Source organism: Podarcis liolepis (assembly GCF_965112155.1).
Source record: "Podarcis liolepis genome assembly, chromosome: 4".
In the NCBI taxonomy this organism is placed as follows: Eukaryota; Metazoa; Chordata; class Lepidosauria; order Squamata; family Lacertidae; genus Podarcis; species Podarcis liolepis.
In genome coordinates, this window is record NC_139558.1 from 80,933,460 (window position 1) to 80,960,412 (window position 26,953).

General features: G+C 42.5%; 1 protein-coding gene across 2 annotated transcripts in view; it reads right to left on the reverse strand.

Moving 5' to 3' along the window:
- The window catches only part of PAN3 (poly(A) specific ribonuclease subunit PAN3), a 59,818-nt gene extending 34,253 nt beyond the window's left edge, over nucleotides 1-25,565 (reverse strand). The window contains exons 1-4 of one of the 2 annotated variants that reach the window (XM_083498887.1): nucleotides 24,228-25,565; nucleotides 12,841-12,962; nucleotides 5,855-5,921; nucleotides 4,174-4,244 (exon numbers count right to left, since the gene is read on the reverse strand). In XM_083498887.1, the coding sequence (XP_083355013.1) occupies nucleotides 4,174-4,244; nucleotides 5,855-5,921; nucleotides 12,841-12,962; nucleotides 24,228-24,681 (714 nt within the window). In that variant the 5' untranslated portion in view covers nucleotides 24,682-25,565. The remainder of the gene's footprint in view (nucleotides 1-4,173; nucleotides 4,245-5,854; nucleotides 5,922-12,840; nucleotides 12,963-24,227) is intronic. The other variant, XM_083498888.1, reaches the window with a different exon arrangement.
- Between the last annotated feature and the right edge of the window lie 1,388 nt (nucleotides 25,566-26,953).

Below are 26,953 nucleotides of genomic sequence, written 5' to 3' on the forward strand. Positions count from 1 at the left end.
GACTCAATTATATATGTCTCTTCCAAGGCTCAATCAATTTTTAGTCAGTAGTGGCTGGAGAAGAACTGCCTAACTCTTTCCCTGCTACTTATTTTTCAGCTCAAAATCACTGCATCCAGAGCTGCATATCCATCTGAAAAGGGAAACACACCCTGAGAGGGCAATTTTGATCTGAAAAACAGGAAAATGAGTGGATGTGGTAGCTCATACCTCCCCCTTGCAATATCTGGATGCATTTATTACTCAACCAAGAACAATAGCCTAACCTGATTAAATGTAGATTTGGCAAGCTTGAGACTGGGAACTGAGTGTCCAGTTGCATGGATCCTTTCACATTACGGTCACCTGTTTCTTGGTTTTGTCCCAACAGTGACTAATGGTTTTAGAAACAGATAAAATGAGAAACTGGATTTGCCTTGGGTCTGGCAATTTCAGCGTAGTCCATATTTATTCAGTAACAAGTATGTATCAATGCAAGATGGGGAAATTTTCAACTAGCAATAATTATCTTGGATTAACCTCATTGGCTATGATTAAGCTGGAAGCCCAAAAACTGTAGAAAAACCAATACTCAGCTTAAACTGGATAAAGTGCTAACATGGCCCAATTTAGCAACCTTCATGGTTAATAACTAAACAACCAACAACAGCACTGGATAAGTAGTGCTAATATTGTGACCTTGTTCTCACAAGAAATAGGTGATGGGGTAAAATGTGCCTGGTCTTGGGGTTGACATGACTGAACACGTTTCCAAAAACAGTCCTACATGTATGTCAAGGGGAGACAGAACTCTAATATGCTTGTATTACCTATATTCTGGGGTACATGATAGAGCCTTCTCATAAAATCGGCATATATACAATTGAAAAGAGGAAGCAGTAAAACACCAACGTGAAAAAGGGGAAACATCCTGATCAACTCTTGATTAGTTACTAATCCATGCTATGGTGTTATGCTGCTCAGCATTTGGGAATATGAGACACTGGAGTGGGGGCGATTCACTCAAGAGTTGCAAAACCTGGAACGGTTTTAGCTATCACTGTCTTATATCTTATACAGCTATGGCCCCAATGTTTGAGAATAACTGAAAATGTGAAGATAAAGATTAGAAGTCAGAGAAAAGAGTTAAATTCTGGTGGATTTTTAAGTATAGAGTTAAATTTTAACTCTTAGGCTATGCCACATATTTCATTTTAACTGATGGAACGATAGATTAAAGTTGCCTCTCTCAACATTCTTTAAAAGACCACATTTTTAAAATGTTGAGACACAAATTGCAAAGTCAAAAATGCAAATTCAATTTCACAACACATCCTTAGTGACCAGTATTTCCTCCATCTGCAACGTAACTGAAGACGTAACAGGTTGAACAACCAAAATCCTGGCTTTTGTTATGCTGCACCTAGAAAACTCAATGAAGCTATAATGCATACCAGTCATTAGCAATAATTAAAAGGATGGGAATGGCTACAATATAATGTCCTTTTTTCTTGTATGTGTATCCCGCATGTCACACACTTAAGCACAATTTGTAGCTACTTTTGTACCAAAACTGAGCATTCTTACCACTAATCTGGCTGTACATGAGACAGAAGGGACTAGAAGACAAATAGCACAATCCTGTGACCCAATCCCTCAATCATGAGTAAAGGCGCACAGGCAGCTGAAGCCATTAACTAAGAAACTTGAATGCCATCCTTCCACAAAAACTTTGGCTGCTGTGAAACCGCAGACCAGAAAGACAACTTAAAGTAACTTCAATATACATGCTAGTCTCAAACTACAAAGATAACCGGAAAAGCAGAATGTTATTGCAGTGATGTTTTAAATCTCAAATAGCCCTTTTAAAATAAAAATGAAAATGTCTTTTTGCCTCTTTTATAGCACCAAGACCCACCACTACTACTATAAAGAATGCTAATTCCATCACTGTAGGCTTTATTTGCCCAGCTTTTAGGACACAAGAGATTCAAGCAAAATCCATCCAAAATGTTTCCACAAGGAAAGAAGACGCTTTTTACAGAAAAGCTCCTCAGATCTTAAAAAAAATTCAGGCCTTCCGAACCACAACAGTGCACCCTAATTGCTCAGAACAGCAAATTTCTCCTACAAAATTAAAACAAGTGTAACAGAACAAAAACTGCAATGCACTTAACACTTGAGTCTTCTATATGCACCACAGAGGGGCTTAACAATCAAAACTTCCTATATTCTACTGTCTTAAATGTAAGTGCACAACATTAACAGGCAGCTAATTACAGCGCAAGATTTAGGATGGTACGTGCAGCTCTCCTACACAGGAAAGCCGAGCCAGGAGGACGCGAAACTATGGCATACTGCACTTTAGAGGATGTGCAGAACGGAAACCAAGATGGGGGAGGGCGCCAAATTATGTCCTCACTTATGGTGCCATATTACCAAAGTCCACCCCTGCTAATTATCCCTGTTGTTTCAGTGGCAGCAGATCTTAGTATAACATTCTGACAGTTAACTGTTCATAAATCCCTGTTATTTAAATCGCTGACAACCTAACGCCCTAATCTTGAAATGTATTACCCAGAAGCTATTTTGCGAATGAAGTAAATGGTGCAATGCTTGTGTGGGAGTATATTGTTCAGGGTCCCCAAACTGGCTTTGTACATTCAGTGGCAATTATCCAACCACCTCCTTGAGTGTGTGAGGCTGTTGATGGGCTTGCAATAAGGCCAGGAGTCAAAACCTCATTTGTATGAGTCAGCACCCCTACCTAGGGATGTACACACAGTCATCATGACTTGCACATCACAGTGACTTTTATTTGAGCAATGGCAATTATCCAAGCACATGTGTACTTCTCTCTTGGAAGGATTTATTTATGCAAACTATGCCTTCACATACTTTTAGATGGGATGAAAACCCTGATAGTGGTCTTGTGTGTTCCCTTAAGTTATAATAAAGCAATCACCATCTGCACAGACACACTTGCCTTTCCCCTCCATATGTCTTTGCTAAAAATCAAACTTGTTTTTGTAATGCTTCAAAAACCTGCAAAATTATATATATACAGATAGGACAGTAGGGCATTAAAACAAACTACTGCCTGTATCAACCCAAAGAACAAGAAGCCCAAAAGTCACTTCGGTTTGTGACAGCAGTCAAATTATTTGTTATTCTCTATTCAGCCAATAAAAATCTTCTGCTAATTGTACTGTTAAACGTTGGTTCCCTTGAGAATGAACCATTTTTTTTAACACTGTACTTTAATATATTACAGCCGAAAAGAGTAAGGGAAAAGGTGCTTAGGGACCAATCAGTTTTGGCCAATGTCCCAGACTTTGTCAAACCTTGCCTAGGGAAGACAAAAAAGTCTTAACTCATATATTTTTTGTAATGTGAAGTCTTGAGATCAGAAGTCTTCAATATCAACAAAGAACAGCATTCATTTAATGAAGTAGCACATAAAAGATTGTTACTTGGGGAAGCAATAAAAAGGACATGGCATAATATTAAATTGTAAATGTTGGTTTCTTATTGCAATTTTCACAAGCAAAGAAAAGCTAACTAACCTTGAAAATTTTACAACAGAAACCTCCAGAAGTTCAATAAAGGGAAAGTGACTGCTTTGATAAGCTGGGGGACATTTAATTTTTAAATTCTCTGCAGGGGTAGAGTAAAAGCTACTCAGTCTATGGTTTAAAGATTTTTCATGGCTCTATGTAATGTGACTACTGCAGGAAGTTTTCTCCTTAAACAGCGGATTTATCAAGAGTTGTTTGGAATAAAGGTTGATAGACACCTATTTGAAGATGTTGTCTTTACCACAAATTGCAATAGAACCAGGGCTTTTATTCAGCCGGAACTCAGTTCCGGCACCTCTCAGGTGAGTGCCATTGCCATTATAAGAGAACAAGGGAGGCATTCATGGTGAGTTCCGACACCTCTTTTTCTAAAAAAGCCTGCACTGAATAGAACATTGTGGAAAGGCATTGCTTGTATTGTGAGGGGAAGGATCAAGTTAGAGTGCACTGATCTGGACAATTACAAGAAATTGTGTAAATGACCTGAAATGCATGCCCAGAAATGTGCATTACATATGGCCATATATCTAATTGATGCTACTCTGTAAGCTATCAGTTGCTGTATGTAATAAAGCAAGTGGCTCTTTTGTTATCTAGAAACTCTGGCAATACCTACTTTTCTCCTTTGAGATAAGCTGAGGGCAGCAAAGTCGTTGAACAAGGATGAACCAGGTGAAGTAAGAGAATCTGGAAAAAAAGGTTACAAAACACATACAGATATAAAATAATAATATATTTTAAATATAATATAATAACATTGTTAGTGTTTGAAATCTGCAAAGTAGAGCCAGAAAATAATTTGGCATGTGCCTAAGGAACTGTGCCTGTTCAGTAGAATTAACTTTCCCCCTCTGTTAACAATCACTATGCCCTGTAAAACTGTGGTGCTTATCAGTTTCTTTCGATTTTGGAATACAATGGCTAGTTTAGGAGATTACTTGTATAGAGGCTATGTTTTTTCAATATGAGCATTTAAGTCCTATTGAAATCAGAAGTTAACTTAGCACTGACATATGTTAATTAATTCACAATTGTGTGTGCTTTAAGTTGAAGTTTCTCAACTACCAGATAATTCTGCATGATGTCCTCTGCAATCTTAAGCTCTCAAAATTAATGTACACATCCCTTAAAATCTTCCTTCTTTACTTGTAAGTGACTCCCATATGGAAAAGCACAACTGAAGGTTCCTAGCACTGATGGTAGGAATTGTTAGAAAAGTTAGCATGTAAATTCATATAGCTACTTGATGGCACATGTTTCCTTAAAGGATTACAGACAGAACTGGCTACACCTATAACATAAACACTTGCATAGGTGATTATTATATTTCATTAAAATACAAACAGATTATAAGGGATGCCCATGACTACAATAGTCTGCCTCCTAAATTATTTTAATGAAATGCCCAGGGGGAAAGGAATATTGGATTGATTGATTGATTGATTGATTGATTGACTGATTCATCCAAAGATCACAGGGTGGTTCACAACGTAAAAATACAAAATGATAACACAAAGTACATAATAAAACAGAAACTAATAAACCCCCTCCCACAAATACATTTAAAAAGTCATAGAATGGTAATCAGCCAAAGCACTGGTTGCAGAGAATATATGTAATATATGAAATGTAGGCACCAGGCAAGCCTCCCAAGGGAGAGCATTCCACAAATGGGGAGACACCACAGAAAAGGCTCTCTCTTGTGCTGCCATCCTCCATACATCATATACAGCTGGGCCTAAACCCCAACGGAGATGAATCTAGAAAAGATGGTCACAAGAACCAAAATAGCTTTCCATTTTCAACCAAAGTGGATGACTGTTTAGGAAATATGTCTTGCTTGAAAGCAGATTTACTATGTGGCTCTAAAATGTAATATATGAAGGTAGGGCCTATGCTCTTAACTACAGCAATTTCTCCGTGCATGCCCAAGCCCTCAGGTTTATCTCAAGTAACTCTTTGAATACTGGCCAAAGACTGCTCCCAAGAATTTTGTTCAAATATTTTATCTGCCTTTTTTTTAAATATCACATGTTGCACAGTAACATATGGAAAGCAAGCAAAACAAAATGGTGATTATAAGCATTAATGATAATTAAAACTGAGCTCACTTGTTGAAAGAGGCAGGATACAAACACTTTAAATAAAATCAAGATAAGAATCTAAAGATATTGCAACCACATTAAAGGTCAAAAGCTTTGCCCCCATAAAAATAGCTTAACAAATATTGCTAAATATTAACATAAACATATTGCTAAATATTAAATATTTTTTTGTTAAGAAAGTCAACTTTTTACCGTGGCCTGCATAGGGCTTGGCACTGTCATTAAGAAGGCTAGGGGAACTGCTGCTATTTGTCATCCTCTGCAAAAAAAGAAAAAGAAAAATTGCATGGTGAATACAACAACAGGGATCATGTGCAGTTTTAGCCCATACACTGAAAATGGATGAATAAATATATGGTTAAATATAACGCTAATCAAAGTGTTAGCTTTCTGTGACTCCACAAATTGGTGTGTCCAAATAAAAAGCTATAGGAAGCATTTAGTTACTAGTTAAAACATTTAATATAAAGTCATACCAAGTAAACACTGATTTTCATTTAGCCAAGAACATTGTGTAAACATCGAGTTGGATCCAGAGTTTCCGTTCCACAGATGTGACTCTAAACTAAGAGAAGCTCGTGCTGGAGGAGGGGAAAGTTTTGCTAATTCTTGCTTCCGATTCTGGAGGATCCCCTAATTTACTGAAGAGGTTTTTCAGGGGTCACAGGGAGGAGGAGGAATAAGTGAAAATTGCCTAAACAAATCCCATGTATCAGTAGACAGATATGTATCCTAAACTTCCCTGAATCCATTACAAGTACAGGCAACAACCGATATACAGTGGTACCCCAGGTTACAGACGCTTCAGGTTACAGACGCTTCAGGCTACAGACTCCGCTAACCCAGAAATAGTACCTCAGGTTAAGAACTTTACAGTGGTGCCTCGCAAGACGAAAATAATCCGTTCCGCGAGTCTCTTCGTCTAGCGGTTTTTTCGTCTTGCGAAGCAACCCTATTAGCGGCTTAGCGGATTAGTGCTATTAGCGGTTTAGTGGCTATTAAAGGCTTAGCGGCTAAAAGGCTATTGGCGGCTTAGAAAAAGGGGGGAAGCGAAAAAAATCGGAACACTCGCAAGACGTTTTCATCTTGCGAAGCAAGCCCATAGAGAAATTTGTCTTGCGAAGCAGCTCAAAAACGGAAAACCCTTTCGTCTAACGGGTTTTCCGTCTTGCGAGGCACTCGTCTTGCGGGGCACCATTGTACCTCAGGATGAGAACAGAAATCACATGGTGGTGGCGCGGCAGCAGTGGGAGGCCCCATTAGCTAAAGTGGTACGTCAGGTTAAGAACAGTTTCAGGTTAAGAACGGACCTCCGGAACGAATTAAGTTCTTAACCCGAGGTACCACTGTACAGGTGTTCAATATGTGTGCAACCTCACATGCAAGCATCACAGTAACCTGAAAGTGGCTGGAAAAGGGGGTGAAGTGGAGGTGGGGGCGGAAGAGGCCAAGCAGGCTTATGCAGGCTATACCGTTGTGCGTGATGAATCGGAACGCATCCCCCACACAAATCAAGGGTTGCTTGTACCCAGATAAAAAGAAGACAGGTTCAACAGAAGGCCAAGTGAGACTCCTGAAATTGTGTTGGGGGTATGTGTTACTTTCTATTGAGCCAAGGGCACTCCCTTATCAAAACAGAGTTGAAAAATGGGGCCTAGAATCCTAATGAAAGTAGATCTGGACTTTAAGAGAGTTAGAACTCTTTGGGACTATCAGAGTAAAAGACAAGAGTGTTCACCACTAGTCAGCATATACTGTAAAAAAATAATCTGCATCAAAAAACTAAACCACAAACCCTTTTCTTAACTTCCATACAGACACCGCTCACTTCCATGTTGATCCTTCTGAATTTGTATGATTCAGGATGCAACACACTGTTGCTATGGATCCAAATAGGTCATAATGGCCTATTTAGATTTCAGGCTAAAAACAATAAAACCTCAAAAAATGCCCATCATTCAGATGCTACAGGCAAAATATAAGATCCAACATTTAAGGGGTCTTATTTTCTCTAAAACAACTTTCTACACATATAGCTCTCATTAAGTTTAACAGTTTTATCCAATCAACACAGAGCCAGAAAAGTACCAATTAGCAATTTCTCAAATCATTGGTCCTTGAACAGAGCTATGTTTATTCTGCAATTCTATGCTGATAAAGCAATGCAGTTTTTTTTAAAGAAAAAGCAAGTTATTGTTTCTTTGGCTCAAAAAGGCTTGAAAATATGTAGAAAATGACTGGTATAATCCACAGGTGAAGAGCTGAATCAGAGTTCCAGTGGGCAATGGGACTTCAATATACATGTGTTTCCCACTCCCCAATTACCTAAAAATATTCAAAATAACCAGTATGTGAAAATTAGTTAATTCACAGAGTTTATAGATTACAATATAGATTATCCTTGCAGGCAATGTAAATAAAGGAAGACCCAAACGATTCTTCCTCAACTTTGGAAGGCTTGCTGTAACATTTAAGACAGCCAGGGAGCTAGTTGGATTGTTAGATGACAAAACAGAAGCTAAGGGAGAACAGGGTGATTACAGAGAAGCTTCTATCTTTGCATCAGCCTTCACTGCTGAAAATGCTTGACTGATACCCATGCCTGAACCTATCTTTTCAGGGCTAACATCTGAAGAATTGAATCAAACAGAGGTGAAGTTCTACAGCTAACTGACAAATACTAAATGCATCACCAGACAGCTTTCATGAAGCATAAGGATATCAACAGTTACTAGCCGATGACTAGGTTCTATCTCCACTGAGGCATAATGGCAGTTGCTGAGAATCACAAGCGTGGAGAGAGTTGTTCTCCTCAGGTCCAGCTTTCAGACTTTCCACAGGCATCCACTTGGCCCCTGTGATAACAGGATGCTGGACTGGATGGGCTGCTGGGCCTGATCCAGCTCACTCTTCTAATGTTCATACACCCTACTGCTCAAGGACTCATCTATGTGAACATTGCTGATATCCTAACAAAAGTTCACAATGAGGCAGGAAAATCAACCTTCTTACTGGAAAACTGGGAAATGGCCATCATAAAGCAGCTAAAAAAACTGAGACAGGAGAAGTCAACACATTTCAGGACAGTTAGCTTAGATTCTAGGTAAATTGATAGAAAGCATTAAAGTAGAATTATTTCTCATAGAGAAGAACAACCCTTGTGAAAAAGAATCAGGGTGGTTTCAGCAAATATATGTTTTACCAACTACTTTTCTTGCAGAAGTTTACACACACATTCCAAAATATCAAACATTTTTTTGACATCTGCCTTGGTACCTTAGGGTACAGGGTGAGTAATGATGATGATGATGATGTTTCAACTACTACTACTGTACGATACTTCCTTATCCTGCCCACCCCACCTTGCATGCAGACTCAGGGCCTGAAAGTGCCTTCTTATGCAATAGGGCCAGGCTGCTATTCCATAACATCAGATTATTATTTGAAATGCAGACACTATCAGCAGTCATTAGGTGACCATAGAAAAAGGCATGTTACGGAACAAGCTACATTAGAGACATGAGATATGTCGTGTGAAAATGAGATATGTCATATGAAAGAGCAAATTATTTCAAGGATGCAAATCTTTCTGGGGTTCACTCTTCGGTAGAGGAAAAAGTCATAATTTCTCCTATTCAGTATTATTAAGCAGTCAAATCTAAATAAAATTATTGCAAAGACTACTTAAAATTAAGACTTCTAAAATGCTTAAATCTTGGGAGTACAGTAGGCACCTGTAAAAACGTCAACTGACTTTGGGATGCATTATCCAGAAGTCTCAACGTGGCGTACAGTATGTCTCATTTTAGACTCTACAAAGCCAAAAAAAAACTTGCAAAACCCACACAAGACCAACCCTCCCAGTATCTTTCAATTTCACGCCTCAATTTCACACCCAAGCACATCCTACCTGCAGACTCTTTCATAGCACACCCAATATTTTGCTTCTCCGGAAACAGTGGCCTCTCTTTCCCCTGCGTTCTTAGCCTTGTATCCCTTAGTCCGAGAGGTGAATTCTTACTTTGCCACTCATTCTCAGAAACAGTAAGGTCTCACCTGGGAGCATTGCCTGCCACTACCACATAAGTAGGACCCACTCTCACTATGGGTCATGGCTCTGCTGCTGTCTTTCTTCCCCTACCCACCATCCTGTAATCTATGACAGAAAACTCACACCAGTCCCTTTTCAGCTACAAAACAGTATTACCTATCAATTAAGTGGCCTTACACTCCCAAATAAGTCACCAAATGGTCAGTGTTATGGGCACATAAATCCAATATAAAACCTGCATTCCAACTGAGATCATCTAAAATTACTGCTACACACTACAGATTGCTTATGCCAATTCAACTAACGAAATTACTGACATTAGTACTGAATTGACAATCACCTACTTTATATTATCTTTCTATTCAAACACAGTAAGCTGTGATATCAGATTTCTAGCCCTCGCTGTATTTAACCATACAGGGCAAACAATCTAGGTAGAGTGTGAACAAATATTTTAGAGAACAAAATTCTGAAAATTCAGTCTGCACAGAAACATGAAATTAAGAACAAAATTACACAAAACACAAAACATTTGCCCTGATGCAACCTTAATGCAAAGCAGATCCACCAAGTAGCAACAAGCAAGAAAGCATGAAGTAATTAGCCAATCAGCATACATTTGTCTCAGAAATCAGACCAATGGTGAATCTGCAACCTCACTGATGTTACTGGGTAGATCTATGAACCAACGTCAGAGCCAGTGACATAGTACACCCTAGAGACTTTATCACAGGTCTGTTAAAAAGCTGTGAGTCTCTGCTGCTAAAGGACAAATCTGTCTGAATAACAAGGCAAAAAGCTATCTGAATAAACCAAAGTCATATTGGGAATCTTTGTGTCAGCAACATAACAACCTACTTTTCTCCTTATATTAGCAGAGGGAAGCAGTGATGTGATGGGAGGAAGAAATGGCTTTAGTTAAATGGATGATCCAAGATGATTTAGCCAGCCTCAGGGTGTAGTGTGGTACCAGTTTTGTAACATCAAACTCCAAAAATTGTGTTTTTACTTGATGCAGTATATCCTTCTGTGTACTTTTTATGAACTGACTCCCTATTCTAAATCCTCAATACAACTGTATTTACCTCTCCTTTCAGAGGATTTCCTGTCCTCTTCTTTAGGGTATGTCCGCACTGGCAGTCATCATTTCTCATTTCATTTTTATCTGTCACTGTCCTTTCACAAGTCTTTCCGCATTTCCTGTACACATGTACACCCTGCCCCTGGAACTGAAGGCTTTTGTGGGGGTGGGGGTGTTTTTTTTACAAGTTTTCAGGGATAAACACTGGAAATGCACAACTGCACGAGTGCACCTTCAAACCCACATCTTATTTGCGTGGATGGAAAACTAATGCTATTCAAGGCTGCATCATCAACAGAAGTATACTGTCCATGTCAAGGGAAGTAACAGTACCACTCTATTCTGCCTTGATCAGAGCACACCTGGAATACTGTGTCCAATTCTGGGCACCTCAATTTAAGAAGAATATTGACAAGCAGGAACGGGTGAAGAGGAGGGCAATCAAGATGATCAAGGGTCTGGAAACCAAGCCTTATGAAGAATGTTTGAGGGAGCTGGGTATGTTTAGCCTGAGAAGAGAAGTGTTGTCATACGCCTGATGGAGCAAGCTTCTTTTCTCCTGCACTGGAGGGTAGGGTCTGAACCAATGGATTCAAGTTACAAGAAAGGAGATTCCGACTAAACATCAGGAAGAACTTTCAAACAGTAAGAGCTGTTCAACAGTGGAAGGGACTCCCCTCGGAAGGTTGTAGACTCTCCTTCCTTGGAGGTTTTTAAGCAGAGGTTGGATGGCCATCTGTCCTGGATGCTTTAGTTGAGATGCCTGCATTGCTGTGGGATGGACTAGATGACCCTCAGGGTCCCTTTACAATTCTATGATAGGAGCAGGGAGAACTAAAAGCCAGGTTTAATATTTTTTATTAAAAAATAGGTAAGTTTAACAAGCTGCTTGAAGGATGGGTGCAATGCCATAAATGCTTAGTTGGAATGTGTGGGGTGTGTGTGTGTTATATGCAGGAAAAGGAAAATTTACAGAAAATGAGACGACAAAGGCTTTAGTCCAGACCAAACACACCCAAGCCCCCCACTGTTTAATTCCTTACAAGATTATGCACATGCTCACACATATATAAAAGTAATGTGAATACTGATAGATTCTGAGATGCAACATGAACTGTGCCTTCCCCTACCACAAATAAGTAGCAAATTGATATTTAAAACTGTTGATCTGGATAAACCCTTGCACTCCATCTCTTGCTGCCTCTCCAATGTTTGCAATATGTTAGAATGGATGGGTATAGCTAGAAGCAGTGTGAGCCAAGATAAGTGCCAACTCCCTTCAAAAAACAAAACTATCCAAAGCTGTAAAGACTCAAACCAGATGGTGCCTACATGATTACACAAAAAAATTCTTACAGAAACTTATCTCTAACCACTACACAGCAGACTGTCAAACGTCCAGCACTTATTATCCCTATGTACCACCAGACAACAAGACAATTTCTTTGTGGGAGGGATGTACTCCTAAGTTAGAGAACTAGCACTTTTGCAGATCTGCTCAAGGGCAGAAAAAAAAAGCCCAGACTGAATCAGATGGAAAGTGTGTGTATACAAGTGGTGCATCATCATCTGCACTCTGGGAAACAAATAAAACGGCCCCAAAACTAAGCAACCTACAAGGCCTTTTTCAATTACTATGTCTCCTTTCCCAACCCTCTGCATACAGAGTGATCATAAACCAATATCTGGCTTGAGAATTCCCTCACTGGGCACTGTACTTCTCCCATCTCCTAAATGAAGGCGATTCCATGATGAAACTCACATAGGATCTCCTATTGAAGCCATTGCCTCTTAGATGCAGTAAGGAATAGGAGGGGAGATATTCTGTGAACTCAACATCTGCATTGGGCTCCTAGAAACACTGTGTTGATTCCTAGATTGGTTGGAAGAGTTGATTTACTGCTGCTCCATGTGAAGTAATAAAATACAGCAATCCAGAGAAATCTAAAATTAGCAGAAAACTGCTAATTTTAAACTTATTTGCTGCAGAAATATTTTTAATCCTTGGTACATTTTAACCTAGCTGCTTAGCAAATGAAATATTACCTGCATCATAGGATACTTTGCTTCAGCAGGACTTCCAAACCCATTAACTCCGATGAAGCTGGTGCTGAAGTAGGAGTCTGTAAGACTAGCTTCAGCCAGGGCACCTCCATCCATGCCTGCAACTAAGAAAAAGAATAATCATTTAAAACTATCAGCTTTGCAGACCCTTCCCTGACCCCAGGAACGTAAGACGCAAAAAGGTTTTACTTCTCAGAATCAGCCCTTTCCTTAAAAAAGTGACCCTAATGGTGCTGTGAAGCTTATTAATTTTTTTTGTAATGATCTCTATGTGATCTTTCATATGTGTAATGTAATGTTTTTACTTCTGCCTGCCTGCCTAAATACACAGACACACACACACACACCACACACACACACACACACTTCTGTGAAACAGAAAGAAGCTGCTGTGGTAGGTCACTAAATAAGGATGACTACTTTGCAATTTCTCACCAACTTGGGAGTGAAAAGCAGCCGTGCTGGGCAAGATACGAATGACAAAATGCCCTACCACAACAATAGTTATATGCACAGGTAACACTGTGCTGGGTTTTGTTTAGCAAAATGTTCAGCCTGAACATATGCCTCTTTCACACACACACACACACACACACACACACACACACACCCCTCAGCATCAATATTGCTTTAACCAGGTGAAGGAAGGGAACACATGTGCAAACCTGCCGCCTCCATATCTCAGCCCTATGTGTAGTCCAGGGCTACTTGTCCCTACGGCCGCAGGGACAAGTAGAAATGAATAAGCAAAACAAGGGCTGGAAAACCATGCACCATGTAACTGGGTGGTGCATATAAATTTAAGTAAAGGGTCAGAAATGTGTTTAAAGGGGCTCAAGTAGAAATGCACTTTTTACCACGTATTGAAAAAGTAGAAATGTTAATTTTAACTACTAAGCACAGCAAATGAAAGTGAGAAAGAGCTAACGGCAGGATGTACGGAAGAGATCATGTTCAGGAAATACCTGCTACTGAAGGTACCTGCTGAAGTGCTGTTGAAGAAGTAGGTTTTAAAGAAAGAAAGGGACACAGATGAGACAATGGAGCTTGTTTTGGAGTAGTACAGCAAAAGGCAACAGCAGGAGAAGGAAACAAAGAGCCTGTTCAGGTGTTATCCCAGTCTCACTCATCACCAAGATTCATTATCCTGGGTAAGGAGAACATGTGTTAAAATACCCATAGGCTCTGCCGGTTGAGATACCAGTTTCTGGATGTGGGGGAGGAGTTATGGTGAGGACCATTTGAACCCATAACCTTCTCTTAATCTCATGACAAAGATGGCAGAACAACCTAACAGGCCCAAAGAGGGATTAAACAACAGATGTTATCTTCTTATTAAGAAGCCCTATTTGAATCTTTAGTTAATGAAATTGTTGGCTCCATCACTTTTAGCATAAGTGAAGTCTGTAACCATCTAGATTGAAAAAAATTAATGTTCAGTTCTGTAGAAAGGTTACATCACACTTTTTAAAAAAAAAACTGAACCGGTAGAGCTGTGAAATCTAGTGAAAGTGCACCAGACACAATTTTCAGGGGGTTTTTTAACAACAACTTAACATTTTCAGCACATCAGTTTTCAAGCTGAGTAGAGCATGAAAAAATTAACAAAATCTTGTTACTTGCAATCTGCACTCAAAATCTGCATTAATAAATAGGAGAGCAAATATAACTAGAGGAAATTGTTTTTAGTTTAGCAGGGACAGTGTTGGTTATGTGGAGCTTACGGCTGACCTATTTCTGCTAGAAACCTCAACCATATGTTTGTATCAAGAGCATTATTTGTGTTCCTCAGCACTGTGCTAACTCACTACATTGAGCAAGAATGCTGCATCTTATGTTCTTTGCCCCACCAATAAGACTGTGAAAACAAAGCTCTTCAATAGATCTTATTTTACAAATAACCAGAGCCTGTGTTAGAGGACAGTTGACAATTATTGCTTTTAGATGCCTTAAATTAAAATCACTTCAACAGCATAAGGCATATATCAGTTATAGCCTTTTGAAAAAAGACAAACAATGGGGAAGCATTTTCTCCTAAATGCTAAACGATTGTGTATGTCACCCAATCCTAAAAGCACAAGACAACTAATATGCTTATACGGATAGGCAACTGAATACATCAAACAAAATAGGCAGTAATTTTAAGTAGCTTCCTATTGGCTTAGTTCCAGCCCCCTAGAAAATATACCGTATTTTTCGCCCTATTGGACGCTCCGGCCCATAGGACGCACCTAGATTGGGGGGGGGGGGAATAAAGGGAAAAAAATTTATTCCCCCCCCCCACAGGCACGGGTGCCAGAGCGATGCCGAAGGTGCGTGCAGCTTCGGCATCGCTCTGGGAGCTTGCGGGGCTGGGGGCGGGGGAAGCCCGAGCTTCCCCCGACCCCAGCCCCCAGACCAGGTCCTAGAGCGATGCCGAAGCTGCATGCAGCTTCGGCATCGCTCTGGCTGTGCGCCCGGGAGCGCAAGCAGCTCTGCACAACCTTTGGGAGCCCGGCGCGGCTTCGCGCCGGGCTCCGGAGGGTTGCGCGGAGCTGCGCCAAGCCCGGGAGCGCAGAGCTTCCTGAAGCCTGGAGAGCAAGAGGGGTCAGTGCACACCGACCCCTCTCGCTCCCCAGGCTTCAGCGAAAGCCTGTATTTGCCCCATAGGACGCACACACATTTCCCCTTCATTTTTGGAGGGGGAAAAGTGCGTCCTATAGGGCGAAAAATACGGTATTCTGCTGTTTAAAAAAATCTACAGGCATTGGCTTTGGTGAAATGCTGGGGAAACAGTTCCATCATTGTGGGCAGCCACTGAGCAAGTCCTCTATGTGTCCTTACCATTCAAACATGGGTAACATATGGCAATGTTAAATGAGCAAGAGTGGTAAGTGCTATATATTAAGCAAGATCAATCTATACTACCAGTAACCTGGAAAATGAATTTATCTAAAAGAAAGCTAGTAAACCTCCAAATGCTGAGAATTCTCATATTTTGGTAGTCAAAAGCCCACACCAAGTGGCCTTAAGCCAGCGGTCTTGAGCTATTTCAGTCTTGGGACAAATGTAAGATGGAATTAATTTCTAATTTATTTATTTTTTTACAATAATGTATGTACATGCACATGCACATACCTTCTGTTCTGCTTCTTTTCATATCCTCCTCTGTCTCTCAGACAACTATGAATTCACCACTAGAACATCTATCTCAGACAGCAGAGTGGGGGTAAATTTTGAAGTTCAGGACCTCATTATGGCTAGCCCCACAGCCGCACTCCCAAGGAGAGTCCAAAGAGCACAGGAAGCTGTGTTGTGCCGTTATTAAACTGGTTCCCAAATTCCACTCCCACATAGGCTTCTTGAAAATCGGTGATGGTCTTGGAGGACCACTTAAAGGTTTTCTGCCTATTTTAGCAACTGTAATGCACCGTGCTAGATGCTTGAATTTTTAACTGTCATGTTACACACCCCAGATAATCTGAATAAAGCTCACTGACCACTACATTATTATATTACACACCTAGTTTCCTGGGAACCAAAGTAAACTATGTAACTCAGCAATGCTTCTTTCTAACTGCATAGAGTCAACATGTTAAACCATTTAACTTTAACATAAAATATTCCACTAGCTGAAATGCAACCTTTAATTTTTAATTAGAAATGAAGACTATTTTGCAAAGAAGCATTGTCATTTAAATTACTGGTGTGAAGCACGAATCCTATCAAAGAAAAAGAAAGTAGTAAGCAGCCTATGATTATTTCCCTCATTCTCGAACTACCTCCAGACAAATGTCACAAAATTCCTAGACCCATTGCAATCTCCTTCACTTGCCAAAGCAAGGAACGCCCCTTAATGACCCTGGCACTCCAGCAGATGACATCATTATTCCTGTTCTGAGAAGAGTACCAGAGCTGCATGCTCTTCCATTACATCACCAATTTTTACTCACTCCATAACCAGGTTCTGTGTCACAGTAACCCACCAACTGTACAGAAGAAATCTTTCATTTTTCTCCTTTAACACTCTAAGAAGTGCTTTGAAAGTCAAAATTAAATCATTCCTGGCTACTGGGAAGGTTTCACACTAAATAAAATTATACTAAAGGCAAAGAACACTAAGGGATACAAATAAGCCACTTTCTCAAAAAGTGTCATGAGTTGAAATACAGGCATCCCCACACTTATGCAGGATCACTCGCATGCAACTGCTTATACGCACGGCATTGGGAAATAAATAGAGTACCAGGAAAGAGCTGGAGAGCCCTCTTGGCTCATGAGGACGTCCAAAGAGGGCGTCAGTGAGGTTGGAGGCAGCCCCGAAGAGATCAGAGGCACAGTGGGGCTTTATTTTGGCTGCTTAGCCTCCCTGCCTAACAGCTGGTGCATGGGTAGCGCAACAACATCCACAGCCACTTTTTTGCACGTCCTCCAGCCTTCCCCCAGAGGACTGGATTGGAGAGAGCTGTGCAGTAGGGAAAAACTGGTGCTTATAGTCTTTTGAGAGGGAGCTCCCCATTTACGTGATTTTCCCTTTTGCGCGTTGGGGCCTGGAACGTAACCCCCACTTAAGTGGGGAAGGGTTGCCTGTATATATGCATCAGGGCTAAATATCTGTAACAGCAATTATTGGCCCGCTTATATCTGAAAGTCCCATGGAAGGCAGTGCAAGGAATTCATCTAAAGGTGTAAAGTGTTCAGTCCAATGCACATGTACTCGGGAAGTATTACACAACTGCAGCGTGAGCCTCTCCCAAAACCAGCATTACTTAGTAACTGTAGGGTAGGGGTTTCTAAACTGTGGCACACAGATGAACAGTCAGTAAGCTTCATTCAGGTGGTCCAAGGCAGCAACTTCAGTGTCTAGCACAGCACATTGCAATTGCTAAATAACAAGCAGAAAAAGCAGTACAAGACCACCCTTGACAATGTTTAAGTGGTTGGGGCGTTGGGGGTTTGTGAACCACTGCTGTAGGGAGCTAACAATGAGGATTCAAATATAATACAGTGGAACCTCTACTCACGTACGGAATCCGTTTGTGAGTCGATTTGGGTCGCTGGTAGAAGCACCGTTCTGCGTGTGCGCATTTGGCGGCAGCGCCGTTCTGTGCATGTGCAGATGGCAGAAGCCGCTTCTGCACACGCATGAATCACAGCAAACCCGGTATTTACTTCCGGGTTTGCCACGGTTGCGAGTCAAATTGTTCGCGAGTAGGGGCGGTGGTAAGTCGAGGTTCTACTGTACAGATAAATTTGATTCTATATAACACATAAATATGTTACGAATTGATTTTTTTATGGATAGGTAAACTAAATGATACGGTGCTGCAGCAGTCATTCTGCACCATACACTGGAGATATGTTCCATATCTATATGCTTCTGTTCAGTTCGTTGGGGGGTAGGGGAGAGACCCACTTAGCAGCAACTAGGTCACAGTAGTTCTCAAGAATTCCAGCTGGAAAATGCCAGAAACATAAAAGCAGTTAGATCAATTTACTGTATTATTCTCACATCTGTACAAAGAGAGGTATAGGATGCTTTAAATTAACTGCATATAAATGAGTACAAATGATGTGGCTGTTAACTCCTTACCAATTTTAGTAGAAAGTGAAACACATAAGCTGGACTGACCCAAATACTCATCCATGCAGGATGAGTAATAAGTACTCTACTTCTTGCAGTGCTTTATCCAGTCAATGCCCTAGTATTTTAACAGGTGTGCTCTCTCTCTCTTACTGGTACTGAAGTAAAAACATAATATTTACCTCTCTAGCCAGTTTAAATTATCTCCTGTTCCCAGAAACCTTAAAAGTCTCCAATTATCTTTTGCAATCAGATATCTTAGTCAGCCCCATGAAAAATTTGAACTAACCTGTCTAAAGTATTATTATTGTCTTCACAGAGGAAGTCTACTCATCTACTCTAGTAGTTAATACAGCTGAAAACACTACCATCTGCCTACCAGTTTTAATTCTATCATCCCTTCTTCTGCTCCTCCCCATTTCCCCAACAAAACCAGGCAGTTTCTATTTATTTCTCTACATTAATACTGATTTTCTCTTAATGCAAATCTTCATATACATTCAAATTATAAGACCTCCCACTCTGAAAACTCAGGGGTACCTACAATCTATAGTCACTAGCATTGCTATCCATTAAATAAATCATACAGCATTTAGAGTAATTTAAATTATCATATTTTTCATTCATCATTGTATTATTTATTATTATTTATTAAATTTGTATACTGCCATTCATCTGAAGATCAAGAGCGGTTCACAACTTACTATTCAATATTTTCTTGTATTTAGGCCAAGTGACCAAATATGTAGCATACTGTACTTATACAGAAACTATACATCATTCACTAAAGTAATCACACTTGAACAGTCACACATACTTGGTATGGTACTTCTATCAGAAGTACAAAAACTGTACAATCATATGTGCGTTTATACAGAAGACCCAAACTTTCAATGTGACTTACTCCAGTGTAACTGCACATACGGTTGCAATCTTGAACATGTACATTCTCAAACTGCACCAGAGTAATCAAAATGATTGAATACCTTGCAGCTGCGATAAAACTTGTTTTCATAAAGCAACAAAAATTAGTCCATTTTAAAATTACTTTTAATGAATGTGTCCTGCTTCCTTGTTTTTCCTTTGTACCAATCTAGTCTAATATATAAGCATTATATTAGATTCAGTAATTAAAAGCACTCAGTATCAAATGTTACACCTTCCAAAAAATTACTTCAAACATGCTACCATAGATTCCGGCGTATTTGGTGACTGGGCGTATTAGACGACCCCCCAAATTGGCAGCTGCAATTTGGGGGTTCGTCTTATAAGCCCAGTCTTATACGCTGGGCAGCAGCAGTGGGCGGTGGGCTCCGCTCCGGGAAAAAGCTTTCTCCCGGAGTGGAGCCCGCCGCCCATACCCAGCGTATAAGACGACCCCCGACTTTTTAACCTCTTTTCCGGGATTAAAAAGTCGTCTTATATACTGGAATCTACAGTACATAAGATTAGGTCTCAGTGAACCTCATTAAACAGATATTAATGTCCAGTCTGCACTTGAGCAACAGAAACTTTTATTCTTTCAGCATTAACCATGTTGATTTTTTTAAAATGTTATATACATTAAAACTAACCTTAAAGACACTAAATCATAAACAAACTGGTATGATACAGAACAGCTGCTTTTTAGGTGGCATGCAAAAAAAAATCAGGTTATTTCTCCCTTGGCAACTATTTTAATAGGTGTTGGTCTATAAATACACAGATGAGTCTTCTGAAATCATCCATTTAATTTGAATAATTGTACTGAATAATATAAACATAAAAAGCTAGAATTAATTTCATTCCGGATCCAGGTATTGTACTATTATTTTTAGGTGCATCAGAGCACTGTTTAATATTAATATTTTCTTAATTCAGATCCAAAGTTCAAGCACTGCTTTTTTTTTGTTGTTCTAAAAAACTGATTGGCACATTTCAAAGATGTTCTTTTGGGTTGCTGACACCTTGAAAGTAGTCCTGTAAAATATGTCTCTTTATAGCTGAGAGGCTATAAATGCAGCTATCATGACAAGACCTCTTTTGAGCACAAGACAACTCAGCATCTCTGAAAAGACAGTGTAAAGCAGTAACAACTGCTGCTGCAAATTTTGTAGGAATTCAGCACACAATTACGGATGTGAAATGTAATCTGCACAGAGCATTTCAATCACATGGCATAGGCTATAACATATAGAAAGCAATAGCTTCTCTTTAGTGGTCAGATGCTTGTTTGCAACAGAACAACACATGGCCAATTGCTGTCACGTGCTTTATCTATGCACGACAAAAAGATGGCAAGCTTTCTTGTTTCTAGGCTCATGTGGCCTACCTAAGGCTGTAATCCAGACCCCTGGCTGACATTAGCATGGCTTAATGGTGCAAATGGAAATGCCTCTTTGTTCTGCAGCTTCCAGGCTGCTACAGTGAAGCAGCTTGGATCAAGCCCATTGCCATCAGATGACAGCAGCAGGCCTGGCTTAGGATCCAGTAGATCCTGTGGTGGCTTAGTCCTGCCTATCCCCCCAAATACCAGATTTCACAGGTTTCTACTGACTACCTCCATTTGGGTGGGTGCAACAGAGTACTAATTGCTGGAGGAGGTCACCAAAGATACCTCTGCCCCATCCAAACTTCCTCTAGGACAGCAGATCTGTAGATTATTGGAAACCTCTGGCTTTAGCTTACTAAAAACCAATACAATAAAATGCAACTAATTTTTCTTAAATTGTAACTCTCTTACTGTGTGGCTTATGTCCAATTAAGATAAACACTTTTGCATCCAATTTGCAGAGTATCACCATGAAGACACCTGATGAGTGCAAACTAGAAACTTTATTATTTAGATGAAGTAACACAAACAAGTCAGCAGAATCTAATATGTAACTATGGGATAAAATGGGGCAGCAGACTAGAATGCATGAATGGTGCAATTCACATGACTACATTTTCCACAACACAATCCCATTCTGCAATCCCCTCAAGGCAGCAATCAATCAGTATTCAAACCCTTAAAAAGGAGTTCAAAGTCAGTTTAGCAGCCATACTACTATCCCATTTCCAGCAACCCAAGAAAAATCATCATTTTTAAAATGTTCAGAATTAGTCACTTGCATTATCTTAGTTGTTATCCTTACTACAACTTTGTAAGGTAGATCAGTATTACCATACATATTGCTGGTGAGACAACTGAGGCAGAGTTCAATGGCAAAGGCAACACTCAAACCATGAACTTCATAGCTCAGTCTCTACACCAGCTCTCTAGATCAAGCTTCCTCAACCTCGGCCCTCCAGATGTTTTGAGACTACAATTCCAATCATCCCTGACCACTGGTCCTGCTAGCTAGGGATCATGGGAGTTGTAGGCCAAAAACATCTGGAGGGCTGAGATTGAGGAAGCCTGCTCTAGATCAGTGTTTCCCAACCACTGTTCCGCGGCACACTAGTGTGCCGCGAGATGTTGCCTGGTGTGCCGCGGGAAAAATTAAAAAAATTGAAAGATAGCTTCATATCCGGAGAGGCGGCCTTCAGGCGAGTTTTAATTTTAATTTTCCTTCTCCCACTTAATGCCCCACGCTCGCCCGAGCAGCTTGCAGTCCTCGGTAACCACGGTGACCCAAGGGAGGGGAGGGAACAGGGAAGTTGAGGGCGGCGGCGAGCCGCGATGACGTCAGTGGGCCGCGCCGCCTCGCCCTGGCCCGGTGTGAGAGCCCCGGCTAGTGGCGCGAGCTTCGGAATAAGTGGGGTCCGCGTGCGTGAGACCGAGATCGTGGGTAAGGAGCTCAGCCCTGGGCAGGAGGAAGCGGGGCCGCGCGTGCGGGCCACATCCCCACAGAGAGCGAGCCTCCCCCGGCCCACCACTCCGGGCAGGTCCACTCGCATGAGGGGGCGGCGATGGCGACGGCCGGCAGCTTGCCTGCAATGCCATCCCTCGAGCAGGCGAGGAGCCCGGAGGCTACCAGATGCGAGTCCTCTTTCCCACCCTGCTTGGGAGTCCAGAGCACTTGGTCGCATTCAGGATCTAGAGTGGGGAAGCGGGGCTTGTGTCTGGGCTGGACACATTGGGCTGCCTGTGCCGCTCGACCTGCGGGGAGAAATCAGGGTGGGAGTCACGACCGTGAGGCAGGGCTGCCAAGTGTGGCAGAAGAGGACACGGCTGTCGCACCTGTCCTTAGGTAGGAGCTTCTTCCGTGTCGACCTGCTGCCCTAAAGTCTTGGCTTTTTGGCGGTTGGCACAGAAGGAAGGCAAGGGGGAGGGAGAAAAAATGAAACTTACACTTTCGTGCGTCCCTCCCGGCGTGACGCTGCGCGCTGACGTCACGGGGCTGTAATGGTGGTGTGCCTCGAGATTTTTTTCATCAAACAAGTGTGCCTTTGCCCAAAAAAGGTTGGGAAACACTGCTCTAGATCATACTACTCTAGATCAGACTGGACTGATTCACAAACCTAAGTTCTCTGTGGGCTTCCACTGCAAGATGAATACACAAAGCCACTTTTCGGTGGGAAAAACATCCATGTAAAACTACCCATTTTAAAAATAAGCAACCATTCTAGCAATTGTAAGTAACTGCAGGTCATACCTGCAGTCTACCCTGCTTGAAATAGACAGGTACACTGCTAGTGACAGTCAAATATTTGCAGAGATTCTTTCCTTAGGAATGTTTCATCTTGAACATTCTACCAAAAAGGGAAATTTGTACCAGCTGCTTTTTGTTTAATGTGTGCATGAGAAAATGGGTACTAAAGAACTCTTGTTTTTATTTATTCCTCTGAAAATTTGAACCAGAACATTTTTATTTACCTTTCATTCATTCCTTCTATCAGCCTGCAGGTGATTGAGAGTTCACATTAAAACATTTGATCAAATCTAGAGCTGTAAGCACAAGTTGACACGAAGCGAGCACAGAAACCAACAGCTTTGTTGACAGGAAGAGCATGACAAGTCGTCAAGCCACACTTCAAAATATCTCCCAACAAGCTTTGCTGATTCATTTTTACATAGTGCTGACTGATTAGCAGCATCTTCCCATCAAATAACTTGAGGTGTTACAACAATGTTTGTTTCATCACATCTGGAACACTTGCAGAAGGAGCTAGCGGTGCTTTTGAGTGTGGCGGGGGAGCCAGGTCAAGTTCTCACAACTTATATTCTCAATCAGTACTCCACTCCATTGCAGCACAAAGAAAAGCACATTATAGAAGCAGGGGAAAACTGACAGACCAGGATTACTAACCCAAACCCAGGATACACTTGGTGGATTCCGAGCATATGGATACTGCACTAAGCTATCAATCCTGTCTGGATTTTCTGAACGGGCAAGAAATTGTCTCCCCCACAATCCTCCTTAGCAGTTGGTTTTATTTTTAAGTCGTTCTCTCTATCATACACCCCACCAACATACTTAGTTCCAATCTCCTTACCATTATATATATCTCACCACACCTCTTTTTGCCACTTTTTCCAAGAATCTGTGTGTGTGTGTGTATGTTTGTGCACATTATTTGTTATCAGGATTCACGCGACCCTCCCTTACTCTACCTGCCATGCGGGCGAAGGAGCAGCATTAAAGAGCTTCGCCCTCTCCGGTTTTCAACACATTTTACCTCACGCGTCGAAGGTTTCCAATCCCTCAGGGGAAGCAGGGAAACGGCTTCGGTGAGCCACCCTCCTAACGCCCACCTCTTCCCGAGCATCTCGACTGACACAGCCCTGGCTCCTCGGTGGGAAGGCCGTGGGGCCTGGGCCTGGGGCCAGAGACTCACCTGGAGCCTTTCCCGGTCCCTCCCTCACTCCCCACCTAGATGCTCCCCGTCGCCCCGCACTCACTGGCCAGCCGGGGCCCGTCCAGCCCCGCTCCGCCGCCTGCTCCGCCGTGGCCGCATCCTGCGCCTCCTCCCAAGAGCTCGGGGGGTTTCTTAGGCCCCGCCACGGGCGCCGCTGCCCCATGCCCGGAGTAGCCGCCGACGTGCCCGGGCGAGGCGGCCACGGCCGGGGCAGCGGGGCCCGGAGGGAGCCCGAGCGGGAGCCCGCCGAGGGCCACAGGGGGCGGAGGCCCAGGGCAGGCGGCCGAAGCTCCGCCGGGCTCCTCGTGCAGGAACTGGCACTCCTCGCCGTAGAAGCACGTCTTGTCCTTCGCGTAGTAGCGGCAGAACTTCAGCTTCACCCCGACGGGAGCCGCCGCCGCCGCCGGCCCGGGGGGCGGCCCCACCGCCGCAGCCGCCACCGCCGCCGCGGCAGCCGCCACCACCGGGGAGGAGCAAGGGATCCCGCCACTGTTCATGGCGGCCGCTACAGCAGCGCGGGCAGGGCCGAGGCCGCCTCCGGTGGCACCGCCGCTGCCGGCCGCAGCACCATCGGGGGAGAGGCAGGCGGGCGGGCGGCGGCGGCAGCCCGGGTCCGGTCGCCGCTGTCACAGCCCCGAGTTCCGGCGTCGGCGGGGGCGCGTCGCAGGCGGGCAAGGGCGCGCAGAGAGGGCCGCGGGCGCTTCTCTCAAGTGGGTCGGGCGAGCCCGCCGAGGAGTCCGAGGCGAGGGATGGGCCCGCGGCGGACGCGGGAAGCTGGGCCCTCGGCCAGGCTGATTGATGGTCCGGCGGCGGCGGCGGGGTTGTTTATTCCATTTTCCTCTTCCTGAGCTGCCTCCTCGGTGCGCCTGCGCCGCACAAGGGCCCGCTGGGTAATCCGGGCCTGGAGCAGGCGGAGGCGCGTGTGGAGGCCCAGCCCTTGCGAGGGAGGAGGCGGGGGAGAGAGAGGCAGAGGAGGTTTCTAGCGTCACAAGCGGCGCTGCTCCCATTTCACGGCCTTCGAAGCCCGCTTTTTAAGCTTTCTCACGGGCAGTGCTCCCGTTAGGGTCCGCAGAAGCTCTCCTCTGCCGTTTCTTTCGCCCAGGATAGCCAGACACTCGGCCGCCTCGGGACAAGCTCTTCGTGTTGAGCTGGGCTTTAGTCCGAGGGGAGGGAAGTGGCGGCCTTCCAGCTGTTGTCGGGCTGCAGGTCTCCTTTTCCCTAACTGTTGGGCGTGCTGGCTGCGGCTGGTGGTGGTGGGAGCTAGGAGTCCCCACGTTCCTCACCCCGGCTTTAATCCGTGAGCACGTGGGGCCCCCAGTTTTGCAGCAGCCACTGTTAGGGCTGGGCAAATGCGTCGACTTTGGTTGCTCTCATTTTCTTATTTTTCCAGTCTTTGTTCTCCACATCAGTTTGTGGTGTGTGTGTGTGTGTATACATGCAGTTAAAAGTTATCACAATTAATTGGCATTTTAATGCGAATTTATCCTAATAGAGTTGTATTGTAATTTCCACTAACACATAACACTTTTGCAAAGCACTTTCGCCTATTGCAACACGCTTAGATTTCATTTTTAATAATAAATGCGTTTTGATGCACAATTTATCATGGGTGTAGTCAGGATTTGTGTTAGGTGGGGTGGGGCAGAAACAACGTGATTGGTCAGTAGAGTACTGTATTTCTATTGTTTTACTTGATGGGGGGGGCGCAGCTGCCTCCTCGCTCCCCCCTTGACTACGCCCATGCACTTAGCCCAAGAATATACATGTTTTTAGCACATTTGTTGGCTGGAGAATTGCATTGCACAATTCATGGAAGAGTGAATTTTGGAAGTGCCGTTGATGAAAAGGTTCTAAATAAATCTCTGCAGTTTATAGCATAAGTAACTGGAGGGGAGGGCCTTATTCAATTAGCTTGGTGAGCGGACATATTTTTGTTAATTTATGAGTTGCCTTTCATATAAAATGTCTCAAGACAAAGACACAAATGGGTTTTTAAAGCAGTACAAAAAGAAAGTAGGTAGGTTCAAAAGCAATACAAAATGAACACAACACCTTTCCTATAGATATAGTGACTCCATTGTTTACGGCTTTGTAGGTAAAAACAAAAATGTTTAACCTGTTTATTTGCTGCTAATGTAAATTGTGCTGCTAGATAGGATTTCTCATTAAGCACCTTCACTGTTGCTTTTTGCAAAAACAGAAATACACTTAGCAAACTTGGTGCATGTGCTGATTTGGAGTAAGAAAACCACTTACAGAAGGTTAAGCGTCTTTCCATCCCCACATGGGCATAGCCAGGATTTAAAACCTGGAGCTGCTTCCTGTATAGTGTACCTGTATAATATATCAGTAATATATTCTACAAGCTTTAAAACGTACTGGGTGCACACCTAAAAATACAAGGTATGTATATATTATGCTCAGAGCCTTTTTCCACAGAACTGATAAAAATATAACAACCCACAGTATCTCAATACAATAAACACATTCATAATAATAAGGGAATGAATTGTCCATTCAATAAGTTCATCAAAATATAAGCAAAGTAGCAATCAAGCCAGGTGCCTAAATCAATTACTTCATTATAAGAATATTACAAATAGCTGATGAAACTATTCCTAACTATTGTAATTCCAAGTTACTTCGCTCCATCTGTTGTCCTCTCATCTTTTCACGGGTTCTGGCATCTGTTAAGTGGTGGGGATATTATTTGGCATTTTAGCAACTTGGGTACGACATCACACAAATGGTTCTTTTTTTTTGTCACCA